Genomic DNA, 25,835 nt, shown 5'->3' with positions numbered 1-25,835 from the left:
GACTTATTAAGATGGATTTTTTGCCATTAAACTTTCAATTTTATTGATTTTTGGATAAAATTAAAGAAATTTTAATATTTAATGAAAAGTTTTACTGATGCAAATGACTAAATTTGCTATGGTACTTTTCATATTTTTATTTTGAAAAAAGAAAATAAAGCAAATGACACCACAAAAAATGTTCATATTATCATTTTATTAAGAACATTTTAATTTTTAATCAAATTTAATATTAAAATATATCTAAAAATATTAATATAAAAATTGTGTCAAGTCCATAAGGACTTACTAAGATGGATTAGAGTGAGGGTCTATTTAAATAGATGAAGAGAATAATTTTAATAAAATTAAAAATAATGATAAAAATTATTATAATTATAATTTAAAAAAATATTATAATTACGATTAAAAAATTTATAATAAATAAATTTTATTAAAATTAATATTTAAATTTAATTAATGATACGATAATATCATCCACACTACGCTGAAGTTATGGTGGGATCCAAATCCCGAATCTTAGGCAAAGCTTTGACGTAGCAATCTGGAGTCGTCGAGTCCGGTTTGATCTGTGATACATCTATGATCCACTCCCCAAATGGACTTCTTCCTGTTTCTTTTTGCTCCTTTTAAATTGGGCTGAAGTATTGAGAAAAAAAACCGTGGCTCCTACTTCGTGTCAAACCCAAAACTGAGAACCTGTTGCCGCCCTTTCCTTGTTTCAAACTTCAAATTCCACTGAACTGAAACAAAATGAAACTATTCTTTTCAACCCAGAGAGTAAGTTAATTTCAAAACAACCACAGCATTTTCACATCGAATTTTCTAATTCTTCAGAATGAATCTCCGTTACCCTCCATTTCCAGGTAAAAGAATTTTCTATTTCTGTCAATTTTTATGTTAATCCTTTGTGATTTCTTGTTGACTTTTTTTTTTTTGTTTCCAAAAAACAGGGAAAACTCCGGCTTCCAAAACAAGAGCTGTGCAAAAACCTGCCCATGCATCAAAAACAAATACCAATGACCCTCAAATTTCAAGGTTGATATATGATCATTCAATTCCTCTTTTCAACTAATTTGTTTTAATGCGACTAATTTTCACTTCCTCTGCTTTCTTTTTCTCAGGCAAAAACGTGTTTTTGGGACTGTCAAAAACTAAAATATCCCTGCCAAAACTATGACTGATAAGCCCATCAAACCCTCAATTGCAGAAAACAAAACAGAACCCAAATCATCAAAATCAAAAAATATTGCTTCAATCCTCCACTTGGGACCTCCAAAAATACAAAACAGGTCCACAGAAAAGTTGAAAGCAAAATTAAAGAAGAAAAGCCCTTGCATCCTGACACAGACAGAAACCAATACTAGCATTTCACAGGCATAGAACTTCAATGACCCTGCAACTCCTGTGGGATCACGTTCTTTGAAAAAGTCCGGGATTATACCACTTTGCGGAGAATTGTAGCAAATGCCGGTTTGATAGACTTGAGACAACGTCCTATTGGCTTGGTCAGATCAAATTGGCTGAGTCTGTTCGCAAGCATTTCGTTTCAGCTTCTTTCTTTCGGCTTGCCAGTGAATCTAAAGCTGAGGTTTGCAGTTTATATTGTTATATTTCTGATTCAATTTCAAATCCAAAACGTTATAGATGCTTATTTTTATAACATGATTTTTTTTTTGTTAGGCTTATTATTGGTAGAGAATTTAAAAACTTCACAGGTAAATTTTATAGTATGCTCGTCAATTTGAAGAACATACTATAATAAACTTGTATAATAAATATACGTATTATAATATATTTTTTTAATTGGCACATCCTGGCGAGTAGTGTACTAACATTTTAAAAATTATCGTATAGGGAGGAATGTAAATTGAGTAGTGAGAAATTGGAAAACAATGGAATTTAAAGGATAAATTTTTACCGGACATTTTAAAAATATTTTTCTGAACACCCCTAAAAAATTGAAAAACAAAAAAATTTAAAGAAAAATCTCCTACAATTTATTAAATATTTTATGAAAAAATAGATACCTTATAAAATACATAGTCTAATAACATATACAATTCAATAAAATATAATTTAATCAATTATAAAATCATCACAATTTATTCTCAATTTTAATTTTAATTAAAAATAAATAATTTTTTTTATATTGAGATCAATTTTTAAATCTTCCAATGTTTTTATCAAATTTTAAAAAAAAAATCCTCTTACTTGAAAATTTCTAAAAAAAGTATGCACCCATAATTTTTTTAAAATTTCATCATTAGACAAAATTTTATTCATTCCTAATTATTTATAATCTTTAAGTATTAAATCATATTTTTCCTTTGAAATTTTCTTGATCAACAATAAAAAATAATTCAAATAATCGCGTGAATATACATGAAAAATAAAATAAATATAAAATCATAAAGGAATGAAAATACCACACTAGCCTAGAGGTGGAATGATCTTTTCATAATTAATGGCCCAATGCTTAGGTGAATGGATCCAATCCCCTGGTCCAAGTCATGTCGGTTTTCACGATTTGCAAATCTGCTGGTGGGAGTTGCTTCTTTCTCCAATTGCAACCTCTCCCCATCACAACTAATGACAGCCTTTAATGCGGACATGTCAGAAGCTTCAATTTCCCTCAAAATACTTATTTCCCATTGCACTGCACTTTCACGATCTCTCCTTGCTTTTCTTTCCAGGCTTTTTTCTTATTTTTTCGAATTTTCTCCCCAATTGATCTTAATAGGGTTTTTAAATAAATTTTTGATCTTAATCTCATCAGAATAAGGTTTTTTAAATTCCTTTTCCTCATCGTACTGTACCTTAAATTTTTAATTCAAATTCACCTCTCAACCCCAAAACATTTTCTTTTTCAATTGAAATAACGAGACTTCATACCAAATTAATTTTTTATAAAAAAACCCATAAATCAATTTAATTAATAAAATAAATAATTTTAAACTAAATAAAATATTAAACTTAAAATTAAATTAAAAAATAATTAAATTAAATGAGATGTCAACAAATAATTTGAAAGTAAAATTTTTAATGCATAATATTAATTTAAAATGCGCCTTTAAAATTATTAGGATATAGAATTAAATTCAGATAAAGTATAAAAATCCTCCTGAGTATTACAATTCAGACTCGGACCAAATTGGCATAGTCAGATTTTGTCATTCATAGGTGATGATAATACTGATAGACCCTGCTATTTTGTAGTAGTAAAAAGATTCCTTGGGCATTCTCCAATGCTCGAAGGTCAGCAGATCCGGAAGCCGGCCCCCCTCCACTCCTTTGGATTATTTTCTTGACTACTTAGTTTCATTCTTTTGATGTGTTGACATTTGGCAGCTCTAAGATATTATTTTAGTGAGGTTTGGAGCAGAACTCTTTGAAAATGTCAAACTCGTTTTTGTTGACTTTGTTTATATATTAGAGAAATAATGTATTAATTAACCTTTATTATTGTATAGAAAAATGTTTAATTTGATGCATATATATAAAAAAATTTTCAACATGATGGATGAAGTTTTATTTTGTTTATCAATGTAGTCTAACATCCAATATCACTAAGAGAACAAGTTGGCCTAACTTTTAAAAGCAATATGTTATTGGACAATTATTCCAATTTCACATATGGATACAACATGGCACACATATGGTTGCAATGTGTCATAATTTAAAAATAAATAATAATAATAAATAAAAAATTTTAAAAGTAAATTTTATTTTTATAAAACAAAAAAAAATTTTAATTTTTTTTCTCTCTCCCTTTTTCCCTTTTCTCCTTGATCCCTTCTTGTATGGTCAAATTCGATCAATCGCTAGTAAGATCTAGCAAAACAAATTTAGATTTGGTGCCGATAGGTCAAAAGAACTTGAAACCAGGCTGAAATTGGCTTGAAACAAGCCAATTCGCCTCAATTCCGACCTATTGACATCAACCAAATCTAGCCTAATCTGATCAAAATAAGTCAGTGATCGGCTAGATATAATCAATTGAAGTTGAGATCAAGAAGGAAAAGAAAGGAGGAGAGAGAAAAAATTAAAAAATTTCTATTTTTTTTTCAAAAAATAAAAAAATTATTTTTTAAGAATAAAATTATACCACTTTTATATCTTAATTATTACATCCAAAGGTGACGAGGCATATTTTTTACCAAATTTAAATAGCCCATACATCATCAATATTTTTTTAGCGGTGTCTAATATTAATGTATGTTGATAGATGAAATAAGAATTGAAGTATCATATTAAATATTTTTTAATACAATTTTTATATTAGAAATTTTCTTATTCTACAAGAGCTAAATATGAAATTATACCTGTACTAAAACCCACATAATTAATTGAGATATAATGTACAAAAGAAGTATTAAAAAAGAGAATCTTGGTCTCTTTTTCCCTTTTTATCTATGTTACAGACCACTTTACATAAAGGTTAAAAGTCATGCCAATATTTAGGTCTCTTGATGATGTTTTGAGTATGAGTGAGTTGAATGGTGATTTAGAGGTTGTGTTGAGAATAACTTGTTCTTGCAACAGAAAAGCTCGATCAAGGGACGTCAAAGTTAGTTTTTCGAGGTGTGCTTTAATGCTTATGTCAATCAAATGCTTAGCATTTCTTGAAGGAAGGAGGTAAGTTACAGTGAGTCTACAAGAGACTTAGAGAACAAGAATTAGAATTACAGTACTTAGATTTTCTTTTAACCTTATAGACGAGGTCATAGGGGATGATGAGATTAAAGCTATTAACAGTTGACGGAAAGTGCATGTGGAGCTTAAGGAAGAAATATGTAGGTGAGTGCAAGCTGTATTTAATAATTTCAGGCAACCGTTAGTTGTATTTAATAATATCAAACAAATTGAAAATTAATTGGTTTGTTGTGAGATAATATATTGATGGGACATTAATGTTAGTAATTAGACAAGCCAATCCATAGACGAAGGATTGGAAGTGAGGTCATATCGTATCAAGGAGTTCGGAAGTTAATCCTTTTTAGTGATGATTTGATAATTAGATGCAAACTGACTTAGCGATTGTGAAAGTTAACCTTGTTGATTGAAGGAATAGATTTAACAAAGTCTAATTTCACAATGCTGTTGTGATTGAAAATTGTGGTGTGGTTAAAAATTAGCATTATTTGATATTACTTTTGGTAAAAAAAAAATAATAATTGCATTTAAGAATTAGATATTGTTGTGTTAAAGTGTACTTTTTGCGAAATGAAATGTACCTAAAAATAACATAATATTGTAAAATTTAAAAAAAAAAAAAAAGAGTGCATATAAATATTAATTTCAGTTCCAAAAACCTTTTTTTAAACCTAAAGGCAAATTGAAAAGCTGCTTGCAGAAATGTTTATTTGAAAACCGAAAAGGCAACATATATAAATCACTCTTTCTCTTGTGAGATGTTAAAATTCTTCTGGGAAATAGATACCTATATGTTATAGGACACATAAATAGAAAGTGATGATGAATTATGACATAATCTGATAAAGTATTAAATTTGTAATTTTTATAAATACAATTTAATCACAGGCAATCATAATTATAAAACAAGTTACGAATCAACATTTTATTTTATTTTATTTTCAAAAATCGCTTTATGATCATACCATAATGTTTAATGAACATTTGATAATGGTTGTTTTCCTTCTAGTAAGCTTAACCCAAAATAATGCTCCCCATTGCTAATCTATTCAAAACTTATTCAACATTGGACGGCTAAGTTTCATTGTAAAATTATTTACATATTACTTTTGCCGGCTTTGGCTTCATTCTTGAATAAGTATGTATGGACATATGGTTATACCAACGGCTGCTTCTGTTAACACTGATTCCCTACTTTCATTATTTTATTTAATTTATTAAATGGTCATAACTTATAAACCAATTCTTAAATTAAAAATTCTATACATCCTTTTTCTAGAGAATGATTATAAAATACCCTCCAAAGTTAAGAAAGTTGACATAACATTATTTTGGAATGAGTTACCCAGTGAAGGTTTTGGAAGTATCTCTGTAGAAATGAATTATAAAATGGAAAAGGATAAAATTAGATTAGGTCAATTCAACAGGTTAATTAATTAACTCATATAATTAAAAAATCATTTTTGATATATTGGTAGTAAAATTTTTTTAATTTTACAAACAAAGTTAAGAGACTGATATTCATCTATAATTTTGTCGTAAATGAAATAATATTATTTTAGCAGCTTAAACAAAATTATTTTTTTCTCAAGTCATTACATTTTAAATTTATAATCTTTTCTACATTGATAACATCATTTATATTTTTTTTGTACTTTTTTTTCACATAAGAAGTCACAATCTAAAGATAAAAAAAAAATTGTAAGATTCAGATTTGAATTGTAGTATTAGATATCAACTATTAAAAGTAATTATATAAATTAATTAAATTAAATTCTGAATTCAACTTTTTTTTTTATAATTTAAACTATCCGGATTTGAATCTTGATAATTAAAATTAAGACTTGAATATCTCTAATTTTGAAACTACACATAATTGAAAAACCAGGTGTTAACAGCAGTCTACTAATCAGCATCAACTACCTACACTAATAAAATCTTTTACGTAGTTTTCTAACAAAAAAATCATTTAATTAATTAGTTCTAATGAAAATGGAAACAAAGCATTCTCACCTTAACGAAAATAATTAACTCAAAAGCATGGAATAATTCTTATCAAAGGCTATAGTCATTTAATTTTTTTTTTTTAAGAGACTACTTCCTTCAGTTGGGATCTATAAAATTATAATTCACATTATTGATCATAACTTGGGAAATCATCTTTCTTCAAGAAAATTGAGGTTTCAATTTCAATTTCAATATATATATATATATATATATATATGCAAATCTATGGTGTAACTTATACAAATTATACTGAAATAAAAGATATAAATAAAAATAGTAACAATTACATCTTGTATAAAAAATTAACAAATTAAATCAAATAAATAATCTAATCAACAAATCGGAGCTAGACAAAATTCAACATAAAATTTTATTAAGTTGCAGGAATGGTAAGACTTAGCCAATTACGTCTTATATGCTCAATTGGAATAACTAATTTAATTCATCTTCCAATTGATCATTCCAAGTAAATGATGAAATTAATTCTTCAGAAGAAGTACAGAAACTTATTTGTAACCATAGTCAACAAAAAGCGCATCTGGAGAGGGTTTTTTCTACACTAATGACTTCTCGGAGTTTTGTTTGTTTTTGCATAGTACCAACTTGCGAAGAAAACTAAAGAAGTTTTAAATACAAATAAAAATCGCACGTCAAAACCGCATAGGTAAGACCTTCACCGCTGCAACATGCATTGACTTCACCTACCTCAAATCCGACAAAGTCTCATCATCTTTGAAGCGTTGAACGCTTCTCGTTTCTCCTCCGGTCGCTTGGTGAGGGGTTAATTATTCTGGGTTTTGGCCTCTTTTAATTCTCTGATACCCTGCAATGGTTTTAATAGCTCTCTTTATTAACCATCAATTTCCTCGGTGCTCATCAAGTTGCTGAGGAGAAAGACTAAGGAACGTCATGGCTGCCGGAAATGGAGCCTCGATTCGCTCCCTTCAACAGACTCCTACTTGGGCTGTCGCCACCGTTTGCTTCGTCATCATCGCCTTTTCCATTTTGATTGAACACTTGATCCATCTCATTGCAAAAGTAAGTAGAATATTAATTCTTCAAATAACTATATGCTAGAAAAAGAGAAATTTAAACATATATGTTTCCATATCTGTTTAATTTGTGCATGCAGTGGCTCAAGGGACATAAGAAAACTGCACTTTTTGAGGCTGTTGAGAAGCTTAAATCAGGTAAATCAGAAGCAAGAACACAACCTTTTGATATAATATTAGATTTTTTTTTACACCAAGTGCCACTTTTTTTTTCCCTTTTTAATTTGTTTTTGGTTTGGATTGGTGCAGTGCTTATGGTGCTGGGTTTCATGTCTCTTATATTAACAGTTACACAGAGCTCTATCTCCAAAATTTGTGTACCCAATAAATTTGCAAATACTATGCTTCCATGCCATAAAACTCAATCCACAAAAACTGTCAAAGCATTAGCCTATGATCAAGTATGGAGCGAGCAATTATATGAAAGAATATTGGCTGCTGATAGTGAAACTTCAGGTTACTGTTCCAAGGTTTGTACTTCATAGACACTGAACTTTTTATCATTTTACCAAATTAAAATATATTTGTGTGTAGAAAAATTAATGGTTTGTGGATTTATTTTATTTCAACAAGTATGATCACATATATAAAACGTTTCTAAAACTATACCTTATTCGATTTTTAAAAAAAAATCGAATGACATAGATTACTTTACTCTATGTGAAGTTGAAATTAAAGAAACTAAGTTATGATAATTATGTAATGAGTATGATTAAATTTTTGCAGGGAAAAAGCTCTCTAATATCAGAGGAGGGGGCGAACCAGCTAAGTATCTTTCTTTTCGTGTTAGCAGTTATGCAAATTGTGTATAGTGTGGTCACAATGGCTCTAGGAAGAGCTAAGGTACAAAATTGAACTATTGATACTAATTGATACATCTTTGTGTTTCTTTAGAATCAAAAATTAATTCCCTTTATTTTTTTACATTTATTTAATTATGCATGTTTTGAAGTCCGATTATTTCTTGCTTGGTAGATGCGGCGTTGGAAAATTTGGGAGAAGGAGACTCAAACGGTGGAATACCAAGCTGCCAACGGTAATTTTATTTTCTTTTTCATTTTCTTAGTAAATATGAAAATATATTTAACTTATGGAGGAAGGATTCTACTAAATGGTCATATATCTTTTCAAATCAATCGTTTATTGCACGTAATATTAAATGATAAATACTTATTTAATAAGCTCATTAGTTATTCTAGTAGTAAATAATTGATTTCTTCAAATAATGAGATTATGATTTAAATAAAAATATCATATATTAACATAGAGTAATTGTTTTATAAAATTATTAAATTATATATATAAGAGAGGATTAAGTTATAAAAAAAAGTTTTTTATCTTTTTTTAATCATTAATTTCAATCATCCAAAAAATAATATTGAATCCCATCTCTTAAATCTACTGAATTGTTATTTATTATTATCTCATAACTTTTTTAATTAAACAGCATTTAGCAATATTTGGATTTTGAGAGTTAGAGTGAAAGTAAAATTTTTAATTTTAATTCTCTCTAAATTATATAATATTATAGCTTTTTATCTAACTTTTTTTATTTTTTCCCAAATTATACTAATATTATATTTTTCCAATGTTCATAATTTATTCTAGCAAAATATGTTGATAATTAGTTGTAAATTTTTCAACGTTTCAAAAAATTGAAGGTATTTAAATAATCAATAACCACCGTGATGTTTTAGTTAGTAGAATATTAAATTTTTAATTATAATGATCAAACTTTAAATTAAATTTAAGTAAAAAAAAAAGTACTCAAATAATTTTTTTGTTGTACATTAATTTAATTAATTTTCAAAATTCTCTATCTACTTTAATAAGTAAAAATTAACTCAAATACTGACATGAACAATTTTTTTTTTTTGGCGTTGACATAGTCAATGTTTTTTAACATAAAATAATAAAAGAATTAATGTGGCTCTTCCTTGTCCATGCATGCAAATCACCAAGTCTCTCTCTCTTTATTTCTCTCATTTTCACACATTTATTTCCTCGTCGCTATCTGAACAGCACGATGCTTGCAACCATTGGTCGATGCCATGACCCATCATGCAACCATTGTTGTTAAAACTTTTAATACACTATTATTTGTGACACCTTTTAATAATTTGCACAACGCCTTTTACAACATAAAAGACTTATATACTAATAGAATATGTGTTGTTAATTAATTTCTTGTTAACAAAAAGTATATAAAAATTATTATAATTACTTTTTGTAGCACAATTATTTATGATATAACGTAAAATTCTGTTGTCAGTATCACATTAATTTATTGTAATTTGTAGATAGTTGAGAAATTATTAGCTTAAACATTTCAACTATTATGGGCTGAAAATAGACCCTACAATAATAATGGGCTTCTCCCAATAATCATGGTTAAATTATACTGCTATTCTAAGCTTGAAATCATATTAATTGTATAATCATTAACTTAAAGGTTTTATTAATGGCAAAGGGTAAACTTTTCTTTTTTTTTTGTCAATTTGAGTTTGATCTTTATAGAAACCATTTCGAGAGTCAAATTCTGAATACACCAAATTAATTGAGGGAGTAAGCTTTTAAAATCTCTTAAAAAAAATTAAGTCCAAGCAAAATCTAAAAATATTCGTAATCATATTATCAAAGAAAACATATTAAAAGTGCTTTAAGAAATTAAAAGCACCTTTTGATTTTTTTAAATTTATTTATAATAATATTTTTATATTAAATATATTAGTTTATTTTAATTTTAATTCCATGAATTGCAGTGCATTAAGAAAATATGGTAATTTTGAAGGATGCACTATTAAGACGCTTATTAGCGAAACTGTTAATTGAAAATGGAAATGGTCAAATTCTTAGGACATGTATTTAGCATATTTAAGATATTAATACATCAAGTCTTCAACTTCGATAACAAGTAATTAAATTCTAACTTTTTTTTTTCATTTGTCAAAAACAACTCTTCAAATGTTAGATCCTAATCGGTTTAGATTCACAAGACAAACGACTTTTGCCCGGCGGCATTCGAATTCATGTTCAGAGACATCAATCCTGTTGTGGATTGTAAGTCACTTTTTTTTTTTAATATTTTCTTTAAGGACATGTATGATATAACTACTTTTAGTATTTTTTTTTTGTCGACAAAGATGAATTATGTTTCGTTAATTTATGATAAATTTCATTGGTGCAGAAATGCTTCTTTCAACAGTTCTACAACTCGGTGGAAAAAGTTGACTACCTTACATTACGCCATGGTTTCATCGCTGTTAGTTCGTCATTACTTAATTCTAATTTCTTTTAGGTGATTTTATTTCACACGCATTTGTCTTTGCACTCAAATTAGTCATATTTATGAATTATGGGTTTCACATACCTATCAAGGCTCCATTTGAAAGCATGGTGGGATTTTTCCGATATAATAAGAATTCTTTCACCAAATGGAGCTTAACATGATAAGTAATGATATTCTATAAAAAAAAAAAAAAAAAAACAAACAAACAAACCATGCATGAAAATAGACTAACCCTTAATATTCTAATAAATTACAATTTTGAAAGAAATTTAATTAATTAATGTCATGTTTTTGCCACTTTGTGTTAGAAAAAACTTATAAGCAAAATTAATGCTTCTTCCTTGTAAATTTGTAATGGTGTAGGCTCATTTATCAACAAATACTTCTTTCAATTTCCAAAAATACATACAACGATCTTTGGAGGATGATTTCAAAGTTGTAGTTGGCATCAGGTACTGAATTTTCATGCATAACTTCAGAAGTTGCAAAAGAGTTCTTTAAAACTAAATATTTTCTTAATTCCCATCTTTTCTGCTTTTGATGGAGCAGCCCTTTCATGTGGTTTTTGGTTACTGTCTTCCTGCTGCTGGACGTACACGGTGAGTAACTAGGAATTCCTCTTTTCCCTTCAAAGCTGTAAAAGCCTCCAAATATTTTCTATGTTTCACCTTGACCTTTGAATTTCAACAGGTTGGAATGTGTATCTATGGGTATCATTTCTCCCATTGACAGTAAGTATTAGTAAAAATTATGCTTTCTTGTTTTTAATGGTGGATCCATATTTTTCGAAGGTGCATATGAAAAACTGCTCATAGATTTATCAACCTCATCAATGGAAAAGGTGTATGAGAGAAATTTTTGAGGTGTCAGAAGAAAAAAATTTTATCAAATTTTCTTATTTTTTAATTTTTGAGATGTCCATAGACGTCCTAGCTAAATACGTGGATCCGCCCCTGATCGTGTTATGGTTTCTTTAACTTATTTTCTATCAGGCAGTGAATTCCTGAATTGCCTGACAATATTGCTCTGTGTCTCTAGATAGTGCTAGTTCTGGGAACCAAGCTCCAAGTAATATTAGCAAAAATGGCACATCAAGTCAAAGATCAGAACAGTGTAATCCGAGGAGCCCCTTTGGTGAAACCCAACGATGACTTCTTCTGGTTCAGTCAACCGAAATATGTCTTGACCCTTTTGTATTACACTTTATTCATGGTATTAATTCTTCCTTTGAATTCAAATAAGTCTATTCAAACATTCTTGGATAATCATATACTATTTGGTAATTGAAATTAACTCCGGGTTCCATTGTTCCCAGAATGCATTTGAGGCTTCATTTTTCGTCTGGGTTTCGGTATACATACTTTCATTAATCTTTACTTTTTCCTTTCTTCAAGAAATATATGTGGGAAAATGTGAAGTTATTAGATAAATTTCTTCTTATCTTCAGTTACAATATGGAATAAAGTCCTGCTACCATGAGAACAAAGAAATAATCGTTATCAGGATGGTCTTAGCGTAAGCTTCTATTCTGTTTTTCTTTTTTGTTTCTACATTTCCTAAAATTTCAACAAAATTTCCTATTATTTAATGGAAAAAATAATGAAATAGATGCCCAGACTGAACAATTCGGACAATATTGTTGCAGGGTGATAGTTCAAGTCTTGTGCAGTTACATTACTCTTCCACTCTATGCTCTTGTGACCCAGGTATATGATTCTTTATATTTGCCTGTATATAATCATGATTTTTGGAGCTTAGTCCAAACGGTTCACTCATCCCCTTAAAAGGTGGATTTCTGCAAGATTGAGGATCAATCCTACATCATCTTTTGTACCCAAAAAAAAAAAAGTTAACTTGGAATTAATTTATCCATTCACAGATGGGATCAAATTTCAAGAGTGCAGTACTGGAAGACCAGACAGCTAAAGTTATAAAACAGTGGCACGACGGGGTGAAGCAGAAACGGAAGAAACAAGCTGGATCTTCACATGTCGGTAATGATTTTTCGAAAAGCAACGAATCCGTCTCCCCAGATTTATCATCTCATCATCGAACACCAACTTTGTCAGAAACCGCTAGCTTTCCTAACAATTCTGAGATTGTTGAAGAAGATAGAGAGATACAAGAGGAAGCTGGCCCTGCTACCAGGACTACCACAGTAGTTGTTGATATTGAATTGCCTTCCGTCACAAGAAATTAGAGAGGATTACCAGATTCTCTGAACAATTCCAGGGCCATTAACTTTTGTTCCTTTGTATAGTGGATTAGTGTATAATCTTTAAAATGTGATTCAATTATTCCTGCACAAATTATAAGATTTAAAAGCTGACATCCCACAAGTATATGATTTAAGTGTCAGATAATCATGATCATGGTAAAATACTCAATATCGGTAAAATAAATTAAAACCATATTTATGTCGTCTTAATTGTGAACTATAATTGATGCTAAAACTTGATTTTTGACCCGTGGCAAGAAAAGGATGAAAAGGGACGGTTTGAAGATCAAAGTTGGCTCGACCTTAGTCCATCTAGGGCCGGAGTAAGTCGAGCGATTAATAAGAGAAGAAGAAGAAGTTTCCTTTATCATAACTTCATTAGACTCAACAGGAATAGAATACAGGCAAGATACCTTCTTTTAGAGACTAGCATTATTAGAAACCTAATGATATTCAGGTGTCTTTCTTCTCTAAATTCTGATAAAACTTGAGTTCATTTCTAACATTTGTAAATTTTTTTTTTTCAAACTTCTCTTAATTTATTATTATTATTATTGTTATTATTTAAATGAAGTCAAATTCAACTGTTTGAATAACGAGATACATACAATACATATTAATGAATCAAATGTTCAATGTACAAATATGATTGAATCCCCCAGTGTTTGCATTATGACCATATTTTATCAAAACATGGACATGTTTGATGCCACTGAGTCACCTACGTACCCACCTGCTTATGCATTCAAATTAACTATTACTCCATGAAAAATCGTAATCGAAAACTTGGAGTCATTCACCATGGAAACGATTGTAGGGCTACGATTAATCAGCAATTTCTTTCGTATGATAAGGATTTTGCCTTGTAAGAATGATCAAATCTTAGTAGTAACTGTAATTTGTAAACATGCTATGTTAGACATGGTGAGTGACCTTACAGATTAGGCAGAGACAACAAAATATTGGCCCATTTGGAGAAATTTACAGATAAAGGTACACGATTAGTCGAACAGGTCAAGCCCAACTTTGATCAAAGTAAAGTGACGGTGACACCAGCACAAAACACAATAAAAGTTGGAAGGCCCACATGATTAGATAAAATCGAAAAGATGTCGGACCATTTGGGTCGTAGTAGTTTACAACTCAACGATTTCAGACAGAGTTTCACACTTAATTGAGAAACATAGGTGCCCACTTTGGCCGAATTATTAATTTAACTTAGTGGATATGATATCCTTGCTAAAAATTGTTGACATTCCCCACATAGTAGGTCACAGTTGAAAATAAATAAAAAATATATATAAATATTATGAGTTGTTAGGAATAAGGACATAACTCATTTCTGGTTTTGTAGCTCATCGAGGGAGCAAAAGAAAAGAAACAAAATGCTCTTGCATAGGAATGATGGAAATGGACCTTGAACAAAGGCCTATATATTTCTTCTTCAACACCATCCCAAACGACTTTGAAGTGCCGGTGACCTAATTGTCCCCCTTCGAATCAGCCATAACTTGACCTTCCACCACCCCCTTCTCCTCTCTCATATCCAAAACCAAAAAAACAACAAATGAATAGAGTGGCTTCTTTCGCGATGAAAATACTTTTGAAAAATGAGTTCGTAAATAATAATTCACTTCAACCAATTATTTGAAATTTACGTTATAATATTATGAGTGGCTGTTATAATGTCACATCCATGGACCTCATTTATTTTACACAAGTCTAGCATTAATTAATTAATTAATATTAATACAAAAAAAGAAAATACATGTGTCACGGATTTAAGAAAGAGTCATAAATCTCACATCGAATATAATAAGAAGATCATTGGGGTATAAAAGGGTTCACACTATCTCCTTCTTATGAGACGCCTTTTGTAGGATAAAACAGTGAGGTCAAGGGGGCCAAAGCGGACAATACCTCACAAAGGTGTGAACCGTGGCAAGAAAGCTGATCTGAGACGCCGAAATGGTGAATGCCCGGGTCCCGGAGCCGCACGAATTCGGAGCTTGAGTCTCAACCCGTGACAAGTGGTATCAGAGCCAACTTTAAACCGTTCGATCCACGTCGAGCATCTCAAAGGGAGACAGATAAGGTGGCCAACCTCCGTGACGAGAGCGTCACGAAGTTGGGTGCGGAAGAATGTCACGGACTTAAGAAAGAGTCCCGAATCCCACATCGAACATAATAAGAAGATCACTAGGGTATAAAAGGGTTCACACCATCTCCGCCTTGTGAGGCACCTTTTGTAAGATAAAACTGTGAAGTCAGGGGGGTCAGAACGAACAATACCTCACAATGATGTGAACCGTGACAGGCAAGTTGATCTGGGACACCGAATGGGTGAATGCTCGGATCTTAAAATCGCACGGATTTGAAGCTTGAATCTCGATCCGTGACACATGCATATCTATTATGAGAATCATTGAAAATAACGTTTCTCATGTTACATGTACTTTCTTCCTCTTTTATTTATTTAGATATTTTAAAATTATGATCTATTTTTTTAATATTTAAAATTTTTATTTTTTTATATTTTAACATTATTTTTTATAGTTTTTTACTTTTTAATTAAAAATCAAGAAATTTTAATTTTATAAAAAAATTAAAATTTAATATTAAATATATTTAAATCAAAACTTTTAATTTTAAATTTCGCGAAAATCAATATATGATAAATTTTTTGAAACCTAGAGAATATATAATTTAGAGAATTGTTAACTAGTGATAATGATAGAAATAGTTTAACAAAAGAATTAAAATTACAATTGAAAGTCTTAAAATTTTGGGGCTCTATATTTAAGTCATATTATGTGTAGATTTAATTATTTAATTATATTTTAATTTATTAATTGATTATTAAATTATTGTAATTTGATTATGATGTAATAGTTGATTATTTAATTGATTATATATATAAATAATATTTGATTATAACTATAATTTTAAAAAATTAGAATTTGAGAGTACATCTTATTATATTATAAAACAAAATCAAGAACCACTTATACTTTATTTATTTAAATTTTTTTATCATTCATAATATATCTAGTGACATCATAGCTATTAGAATTAAAATTTTTAATTAATTATAAAAACTCATTTTGAGTGAATTGCTTCTTATGGCAGTTGGTTAAATAAATTTGATTTTAACCTTTTAATATAGCCCTATATTTTTGCAACTTCAAAGGGTTTATATATCTTATATTAAATTATGAGCTCCCCTGTAATGATTATCTGTATCATATGCAGTTAAAATTTAGTTTGAAACCTTGAAAAATATCCTTGCATCAAAAATTATTTATACCACTTACAGTAAAATAAGCTTAAGCAAATCTTATTGAAAATATAAATGTAGCCGGTAGCTTCTTAATTAAAACCCAACAGCAAACCAAACTACAAGTCTATCCTAAGAAGTTTACCCCAAAAACTATTATTAACTAGACTATAAACCATGTGACGCACGAAATAATTTTACTTATATCATATATATATATATTTTCAAATTAGTTTTTTTTCAAAATTATATTCAAATTTTAAAACTCATAACATATATAAGATTTGTATATATTGACTTGTCATTAAAAAATAAATTTTTTATAAACAGCAATAAAAAAATTTTGCCATTTCTTTAGATATTTTTGTTTACAATAATATTTATGCATCTCTAAAATTATACCAATTAGAAATAAATTATGCATTTATTGAAAAAATAAAAATATATATATTATTGAATGATAAATTAAATAATAAAAGAAGTATTAACATATTTTCATTTTAGTAATCTTGACTAAATTATTATGTAAAATATGAAAAATGTTAGAAAAATATGTGAAAAAAATTTTAAAAAATATTTTTCATAAAATGAAACTGTAATAACAATAAAATATATCTTTAAAAAAGTTATAAAAAAATAAATTGCAATAATAATAAAATATATCTTAAAAAAAGTTACTGAAAAATTAAAAAAAATTGATGTATAACATATTATATTTATAGTTTTAAATTTGTAAAAAATTCTTTAGTGGCAATTAGAATTAAGTAGATAATTTTTAAATTAATTTTTTAAAATATAAAATAAATATAATAAGTTATAAAGATAATATTAAAATTTTGCATTTATTTTAAATATAAATTTGATAATTAGAGTTCAAATGGATATAATTATTTTGATGATCTTATTATTTAAAAATTTAATATGAAAATTTTTTGAATTTTTAAAATCTTACATAAAATTACTTGAATTTTTAATGTCTTATGTAAATTTTTTAAAAAGATAATTTTTTAAATCAAGATAAAAAAGATTGTTAAAAGATTGGAAAAATTTAATCTTTGTAATTTTTAAACATATTTGAAAGATTTTGATAATTAAATAATTTTTTAAATAAGGTTATTTTGTATACAACTAAAATTATTTATTAAAAAAATAAAATCCATATTTCATATTTTTAATTTTCGAAAATATATCTCTAAATTAATTTGATTTTTAATTATAATTTGAATAATTTTTATATTTGAATAAATTTAAAATTATGTAATTTGTAATTAAAAGAAATTATCTTATTATTTTAAAAAATTATCTTATGTGTTATTTAAGAGAGTTATCTATATAAACATCTATATGATAAACTTATTTTTGTATACTGTTAAATAATATATATATTAGATTAGCACTAATCCATCGATCATCTAAGCTAAGCTAAATGAAGTCTTGAGCTTATTAATTAGCATCTTAATCCATCAATCATCGATCAACTAATTAGATTAAAGATCCAACAACAAAACAACAGTTTCAATTAGATGAAAATCTTTTACACTGTTCAACTAATTAAAGTCTTGAGCTTATTGATGAAAAATCAAACGAACAAAAATATTAGCAGAAAAAATTAAATATCACTTTGCGAAAGTTTGAACTTATAATGATTGTTAATAGAAAGAGAAAATGAAATGTATTCATAAGTTTAGATCAAATGAAATTCCAACAAACACATAAAATAATTACCTTTGAAATTAAATTTATTGCATTTCATGTCATTGTATCAGCTCCTACCTATATTTGTTTTAAATTTTTGGACACAAACATTTTATGAATTATGGTCACTTCCCTAAAATACTCTAATCTGGGGAAGATGGGATTTAAGAGGGACCAATCTTTGATCAGAAAATGGGGAAGGGAAAGAGAAAAGTCTTGTCCAATTAGTTGTACCACTTTTTTTTTTATTATTTCTAGAGGGAAAAATAAATAGAAAATTTTGGGGTACCATTCTTCTTACGTTTTTTTTTTTTTTTTAATAGAGAAAGGTGATTGAGGTGATGTAGCAAGAATGACGACGAGTCGCGTTCGATTTGTATGGGAGAAGAGCTATCTATCCTTATCAATCACATAATCAACCGAAATGAAAGCTCAACAAATTTATATTCTATTATAGGTTAAACGGTATAAAAAATTCCTAAGCTATAATTATCTAAATCTTAATTTTTTTTATTGCAATCATTTTAATATTTTAATATTTATTTGTATTTAATTAAATTTTTATTTGCATAAAAAAGTTAACATCAATATTTTTTTATCAATTAAGATAAAATTTTACATGACATCAATAAAATAGATAAAATTTGTCATATGATATAATTAATATATGTGAAAATTAAATAAAATAAAATTTTTTCTCTATTTTTTTTCTCTCTAATATTCTTTTAAGGTTCAACTGACTATAATTTAAAGATTGATTGATTAAATTTTACTATATGACTAGATTTTGTTTATTTGAAGATTCAATTGAATCAAAATAAAAGATAAATAACTTAATTAATTACAATAAAATATTAAGAATTTAAATAATTATTGAATTATAATTCAATGATACTTTTATTGTTTAGCCTATATTATATTAGTGATTGGAGGATGGAGTGTTATACACAAAGGAAGTGCTTTTTCTTCCTTTCTTTCTTTCATTAAATATTGAACTTGTTTTTATATATTAACGACAAATTAACCAATAGTTAATTGTTAAGAAAAAAATTGTCCTATATGGTTTAAGTGATCCATGTATGATTTATTTTAAAAGGAAAAGATTTTATTTTTTTCAATAAAAAAATTGCCTTAATTATTAAATTCACTATAATAAGTAAATTTCAATTTGAGTTTTGTTCGAAATTGTTTTTCATTGATATTAATTTTGATTATGTTATTTCCCTAAAACTTGATACATTTGTGATTGAGTAACCTATACACATAAAAAATTTTATTAAAACCAATAGTAATTTAAGAAATTCGGAAAATCATAGCTTAATAGTTGATCGCCCTGTCAATATCAAATATCATCATTTGCAACAAATAATCTTGGCCCAAATACACGATCAACTTTTCTTGTTTATAATTGATAACCTAGTTTTTTTTTTTTTTTAAAGGATAATATTTATCCATAAAAAACATTATGTATGTGTGACTCTTAAATATTTTGACTATTGCAAATTTATAACCAACCAAGATGTCTAGGTTTTTCTCTTTTTAATTTTTTTTTTAATTTATTCGTTTGACTTCGCTGATTCCCTTTGTCTCTGGCTTTTTTCTTTTTTTTTTTAATAATTAAAATTCATTTTAATTATATCTAGAGATATTAAAATTTAGATGTTTTCCCATTTAAAGCAAAAAGTAAAGAGCATTTGTTATGACACTAAAATTTGGCGTATGTGTAAGCAAATTACGTGAAGCAAACAATAGTGCATGGGAATGTAAAGTCGTTGTAGGAAACACCAACCAATCAATCCCTCACATAATTTTACATTTGATGTTATGAATTCAAAAGAAAAAAAAAAATTCTTGTCTTGTGTTTGTCAAGCACTGCTTAATTATTCGAGGGCCTTTCTTTTCTTTTTTTTTTTTTTTCAAAATTTTCCCTTCTTCTTCTGTCTCCTATTGACACTGTTGGATTCACAAAGCAGTGTTTTTAAACAATACCTTTTTTTTTTTTTTTTTTGGGTCTGTAAATATAGAAAGCAAGACAGGACTGACGGCCTTTAATAAAGTCAGCCACTTACATCCATTTCATATTTTAGGGAGTAATATTGGTGTGACATCTCAATAGCTTCTCTTTGTGAAGAAAAGCGAAAATATGCCATCCCCACGTGCTTTTCTAGGGCAGTGGAACCTCACTCTTTAAATAATTTTTTTTTGAAAAAAAATTAGGATTAGTCAGATGATTTTTTTATGAAATACAAAAAAAAAAAAATCACATCTGAGAGTTACTTATAAAAAATTAATTAATTAAATAGATGAATCAATCAATAAATTAATCAATATATAATTAAATCAAACTTATAAAACTTGAATTTAAAATTTTAAAATTTTAAATTTTCTAAATTTCAAAATATCTTTGGCATCCGGCTAGATATAATAATTTTGAATTTTAGCTCTCCATTTCAAATTGTTTGATGCATATGATATTGGATTACATAATAAAAGATAATTTTTGTTGAGATTTACCTTGAATTTTAGAATCTCATATCAAAAGTTAAGTGAGTTTGAGTTTGTCTTGTATCTCACATCGGGAGTTTAGTAAAAGTATAAAAAATTTCACCCTTATAAATAAGATGTTTTGATTTTAGTTTAATAATCCCAGAGAGTTAGACACCAAGAGAATAGTTAAGTGAGTAGGCTATTAAAGGGTGTAATTGAGTTTTGTGTTAAGTTTTGAGTAAGGAGTTTTAAGAGACTTTTTTCATTTTAAAAGTCTCACAATTGTAAAGATTTATTTGATAGTGGATTAGGTTTGAAGAAGGTCATTTTGAGTTGGGCCGAACCAAATATATTTGTGTGTTTTTATTCTTGATTTGAACTTGTTATTTTATGTGTGATTGCTGTGCATAGGTGTTGTTTTTTCTCAATAAGTGGTATCAGAGCGAGGTTCGAGGTTCGAGATTCGAGATTTAAGGTTCGTGGGTCCAAGAGATCGTGAAACAGTGTTTGAAGATGTCTGAAGAAAGTATGTCTGGTATGCTTATGCCTAAGTTTAAGATTACATTATTTGATAAAAAGAGTAATTTTATGTTATGACAAAGTACGATTCAAGATCTGTTAGTACAACAAAGATTGGATCAGGCATTAGAGAATAGTAAGCCTGAGGGAATGTCTGATGCTAATTAGAATAGGATTCAGAAGAAAGCTGTTAGTACTATTAGATTGGCGCTAGCTCCAGAGGTAAAATACAGTGTGTTGACTGAGAGTACTCCGAAGAGTTTGTGAGATAAACTTGAAGGTATTTATACTTTGAAGTCGTTGACTAATAGATTATGTTTGAAGATGGATCTGTATTCTCTGAAGATGAAAGAAGGTATGAGTCTTCATAATCACCTGAATAGGTTTAATAAATTGGTTTCTCAATTGCTAGCGATTTTTGTTGATGAGTTAAAAGATGAAGAGAGGGCTTTAATTTTGTTGTCATCTTTGCCCAAGTCTTATAGGCCTTTAGTTCAGACTGTGTTGGTGGGCAGGTCTACTTTGAAGTTAGATGATGTGATTGCCATGTTGCGTGAAAATGAAAGGTTTATAGGAGCTCAAAACTTATCACTTGTGGGGAGTACACTAGCTGTAGAGAGTTTTGATCGAAGGAGGACTCAAAAGAGGATTGATGGATCAAGATGGAGATCTAAGTCAAGAGACAGAGATTACAGTGATGTAGAATGTTATTATTATGGTGAGAAAGGACATATCCAAGTGCGCTGCAGGAAGCTGAGAAGGGATATGGCTGGTTTTAAAAGGGCGAATGATGAGAAGAAATCAGATGAAGAAAAGAGTGATACTGCTGCTGTCGTGTCTGATGATGATGATGATGTTGTTTTGACAACTTGTGTGGATAAGACTCAGACTTTGAAAAGTGATAAATGTTGGGTTTTAGATTCAGCTACTACAGTTCATGTTTACAATGATATGAGCTACTTTGTGGAGTTGAATGAGAATGAAAAGTATGGGGATATTGTGGTTGCTAACAAAAAAAATGTACAGATTCAAGGCATTGAGAGTGTTTACCTTAGATCTCACAATGATATTATTAGGACACTTCGTCATGTAAGGTATGTATCAAATTGTCACTACAATTTGATTGCTTTGGGTGAGTTAGCTTCTCGGAGGTACATATTTTATGGTAGTAATGATTGGTTGAAAGTGTATAAGAATGGTAGTGTGATTCTACAAGGGAATAGGGTCAATCACTTGTACATGTTTGATGGAGGCTCAGTTTTTGAGATGTCTGTGATGAAAGAAAAGAAGAAAGATAAGCGTGTTAGCTTTACAAATACTGTTGAAGTGTTTGGAGATTCAAGTCAAGGGAGGATTTGTTAGGATTTGCCTTGAATCTCATAATTTCATATCGAAAGTTAAGTGAGTTTGAGTTTGTCTTGTATCCCACAGGGAGTTTAGTAAAAGTATAAAGGGTTTCACCCTTATAAATAAGATGTTTTGGTTTTAGTTTAGTAACCCCAGAGAGTTAGACACCAAGAGAATAGCTAAGTGAGTAGGCTATTAAAGGGTGTAATTGGGTTTTGGGTTAAGTTTTGAGTAAAGAGTTTTAGGAGACTTTTCTCATTCTAAAAGTCTCACAATTATAAAGATTTATTTGATAGTAGATTAGGTTTGGAGTAGGCCATTTTGAGTTGGACCGAACCAAATATATTTGTGTGTTTTTATTCTTGATTTGAGCTTGTTATTTTATGTGTGGTTGCTGCGCGTGAGTGTTATTTTTTCCCAACAATTTTCTCCTATTTTATAATCTCATTTCTCCTATTCCAAGTTTTTGAACTTGCAACATTCAAGAGATAATTTTTTAACTCTAGATAGTAGCATCCTTTGAGGAGTCTTTCAAGAGTTATATAAATAAAGCATTCACATTTTTCTTTTAAGATTATACAAGAAAAATAAGAAGAGGCAATTCTCTTCTATCATATAATTTTTTTTTTATAAATTTAACATAATATTAAATTATAATTAATTAATTAATTAGATTATAATAATTATAAATAATATATTTTTTAATTATTGCCTGCTTTTTGAATCAAACGAATCAGAATTTCGTTAGTTATAATGATCGAGGTTGAAAAGATTTCAGTAGAACTATTAGTAAGGTAAGTGACATTTATTTATATATATAATTTCAGTATTTGTCTCTAAAAAGATACCCAATATTTATAATTTAAGATTTTATTTTAAAGTTATATTAAAATTAATTAGTCTCGATTGCTTATTTTCATGCTTTAATTTTTAGTTTAATTATTTTTTATAAAAACTAATTGTATTTTTTTTATAAATTGATAATAAATTTCTAAAATCTTGTCCAAATTGTTTAACTTTTTTGTAATTGCAAATATAATTTTTAGCTAAATTTATTATGGTATGAAATTAAACCAATAGTTTTTATTAAAAAAAGTTATTTTATACATTGACAATGAAAATTTTTAAATTTAATAAATTAGTTAAAAGACTATTACAAATTTATAAAATGTTATTAAAATTAATTAATATAATTATCAAATAAATATATGATAAAATCATTTATAAATTTTAAAAATTTAATCCTTAATGTATAAAATAGGAGTAATTCCGTTCATGGCCTAAATTAGTAAATAATATGGAAATGGAAGGGTTGACTGGGTTGGGAAACCGAGGGGAGAGAGAGAAGAATGTATGTGGTGGGGTCATGAAGCAGCCAAAGGCGCCGGCCTTCCAATGGCATCACTTTCTCTTATAATGCCATGATCCTCTCTCACTCGCTCCTTTCTCGCGTGCTTTTTACATTTGAGAATTAACCAAATTATCTCATACATCATTATTAAAATAATTAATATGATAAATAAAATATATAATAATATTTTAATTTTGTTCATAAAATTTAAAAATTCTACTGATTATATATAAAATAATATTTAAATATTAATACTTGCTATCAATGATATTTTAATAATATTTTAATAATATTTTAAATTGATGATATTATTCTAACAATATTTCAATAATATTCTAAATTGAATGGATATTAATTTAGAGAATATTATATATTAATTAGATAATTATAAGAATTTATTTAGTCATTATTTTTATTTATTATAAATTTTATTTTATAATATTTTATCTCTATATAAATAGGCTTTAAGCTTTATTATAAAAAAATAAGTGATTATAATAAAGTTTTCATCATTTTTTTCTTTTTTATGGTATCAAAGAGATTTTATGGTTCATTTTCGAAGGTAAATTACTTTGGAATAATCAATATTTATTTATTCTCATTCTTGGTTAATTGTCATTTATAACTTCATTTTTGCTTTTGCACTTCAATTTTTTTTAGGTTTTTCTTTTTATTTTTAAGATTTATCTTTTATATCAATACCCATAACTTCTTACATCTTTTTTTTTTTAAGAGCTTAATGAAATGTATTCAATGAAAAAATCTACAACCAATTTCAATTATCTTTGATGGAAATAACTATAATCGGTAAGTTACAACTATGAGTAGTTATTTAAAGGAAATGAAATTATGGCTTGTTGTTACTGAAAAACGTAAAGCACAAAAAAGAAAAGAAGAAGAATCTGATGATAAATTTATAAATCGACTAAAGGAATAAGAAAGTAAGAATCATCAAATTCTGAAATGGTTCACTAACACCACTATTCTTTCTATTAATGTATATTTTGGACGATTTGAACTTGCAAAAAATGCTTAAGATTTTATTGCCACACAGAATAGCTCTACTATCCTTACTCATCAATATAATATTTTGACCACCTTATCTCGTCTTCATAAAGAACCAAGTTAGTCAATTGATGATTTCATTCTAAAATGCAATATTTATGGGATATGCTTAAAAATTTTAAACTTAAATTTAAGGATGAAAATGATACTGGTAATTTTATTACTTATCAAAACCAAATTTATTTTATTCAATTTCTAATGATACTTTGAGATGAATTTGATAATACTAGATCTTCACTTTTGCAACGACATCATTTACTAACTATGGATAATGCCCTTTATGGAATTGATATATGAAAAAACTTAGTTGGATATGAGTCGGACTCATAATATTGATACTATTGTTGTTGCTGCTCTTCAAAAAAGTACTAACTCTACTTTTCACAAATGTTCACGATGTGGGAGGACTAATCATCTCATTCATAAATGTAGAGCTAAATATCATTGTAACGGTAGTCTAATTCATGATTCTCGCACTAACAAGGCTGCTGCTGTAGCAACCACTAAACCAAACACTTTTAAGTTTTCTTTTAAGACTATTACAATCTCCACCATTGATTTTTAAACTTTGCTCAATTAAGTATTATTTCAATCTCATGTTCCTGCCATGTTTACTGTTACATCAAATAATATTTGATTGTTTGATATTGCCTATAAAAGTCATATGACTACTAATCTTTTTTTGTTTAAAAGCAAGATACATGTACTTAATAGTCTAATAATTAAAACAGCAAATGGATCTATCTTAAAAGCAAGCCACATTGGTAATATTGAAACCTCAAAATTATGTATATTTGAAACTTACCTTGTTTCTAATATTGCCTTAATTTTCTTTTTGTTAGCTAACTTTGTGAACTTGATCTTGATTTGTA

The 25,835-nt window shown here is 27.9% G+C and overlaps 1 protein-coding gene across 1 annotated transcript; it reads left to right on the top strand.

Annotated features, from left to right (window-relative positions):
* The first annotated feature begins 7,338 nt into the window (after window positions 1-7,338).
* On the top strand, window positions 7,339-13,346 carry MLO3 (Seven transmembrane MLO family protein). The gene is made up of 16 exons (XM_089742731.1): window positions 7,339-7,436; window positions 7,545-7,701; window positions 7,796-7,853; window positions 7,965-8,185; window positions 8,442-8,558; window positions 8,691-8,751; window positions 10,687-10,775; window positions 10,903-10,977; window positions 11,368-11,456; window positions 11,554-11,603; window positions 11,695-11,735; window positions 12,043-12,216; window positions 12,320-12,355; window positions 12,452-12,519; window positions 12,650-12,710; window positions 12,884-13,346. Exons 2-16 carry the CDS (start codon window positions 7,573-7,575, stop codon window positions 13,202-13,204), a joined length of 1,590 nt encoding a protein of 529 aa, XP_089598857.1. The 5' UTR covers window positions 7,339-7,436; window positions 7,545-7,572; the 3' UTR covers window positions 13,205-13,346.
* The last annotated feature ends 12,489 nt before the right edge of the window (window positions 13,347-25,835 follow it).

The sequence above is a fragment of the Durio zibethinus genome, chromosome 13 (assembly GCF_047325235.1).
Source record: "Durio zibethinus cultivar Kanyao isolate XHJ-2024 chromosome 13, ASM4732523v1, whole genome shotgun sequence".
In the NCBI taxonomy this organism is placed as follows: Eukaryota; Viridiplantae; Streptophyta; class Magnoliopsida; order Malvales; family Malvaceae; genus Durio; species Durio zibethinus.
Note: the sequence above shows the minus strand (reverse complement) of the source record. Positions and strands in the feature narration are given on the sequence as shown.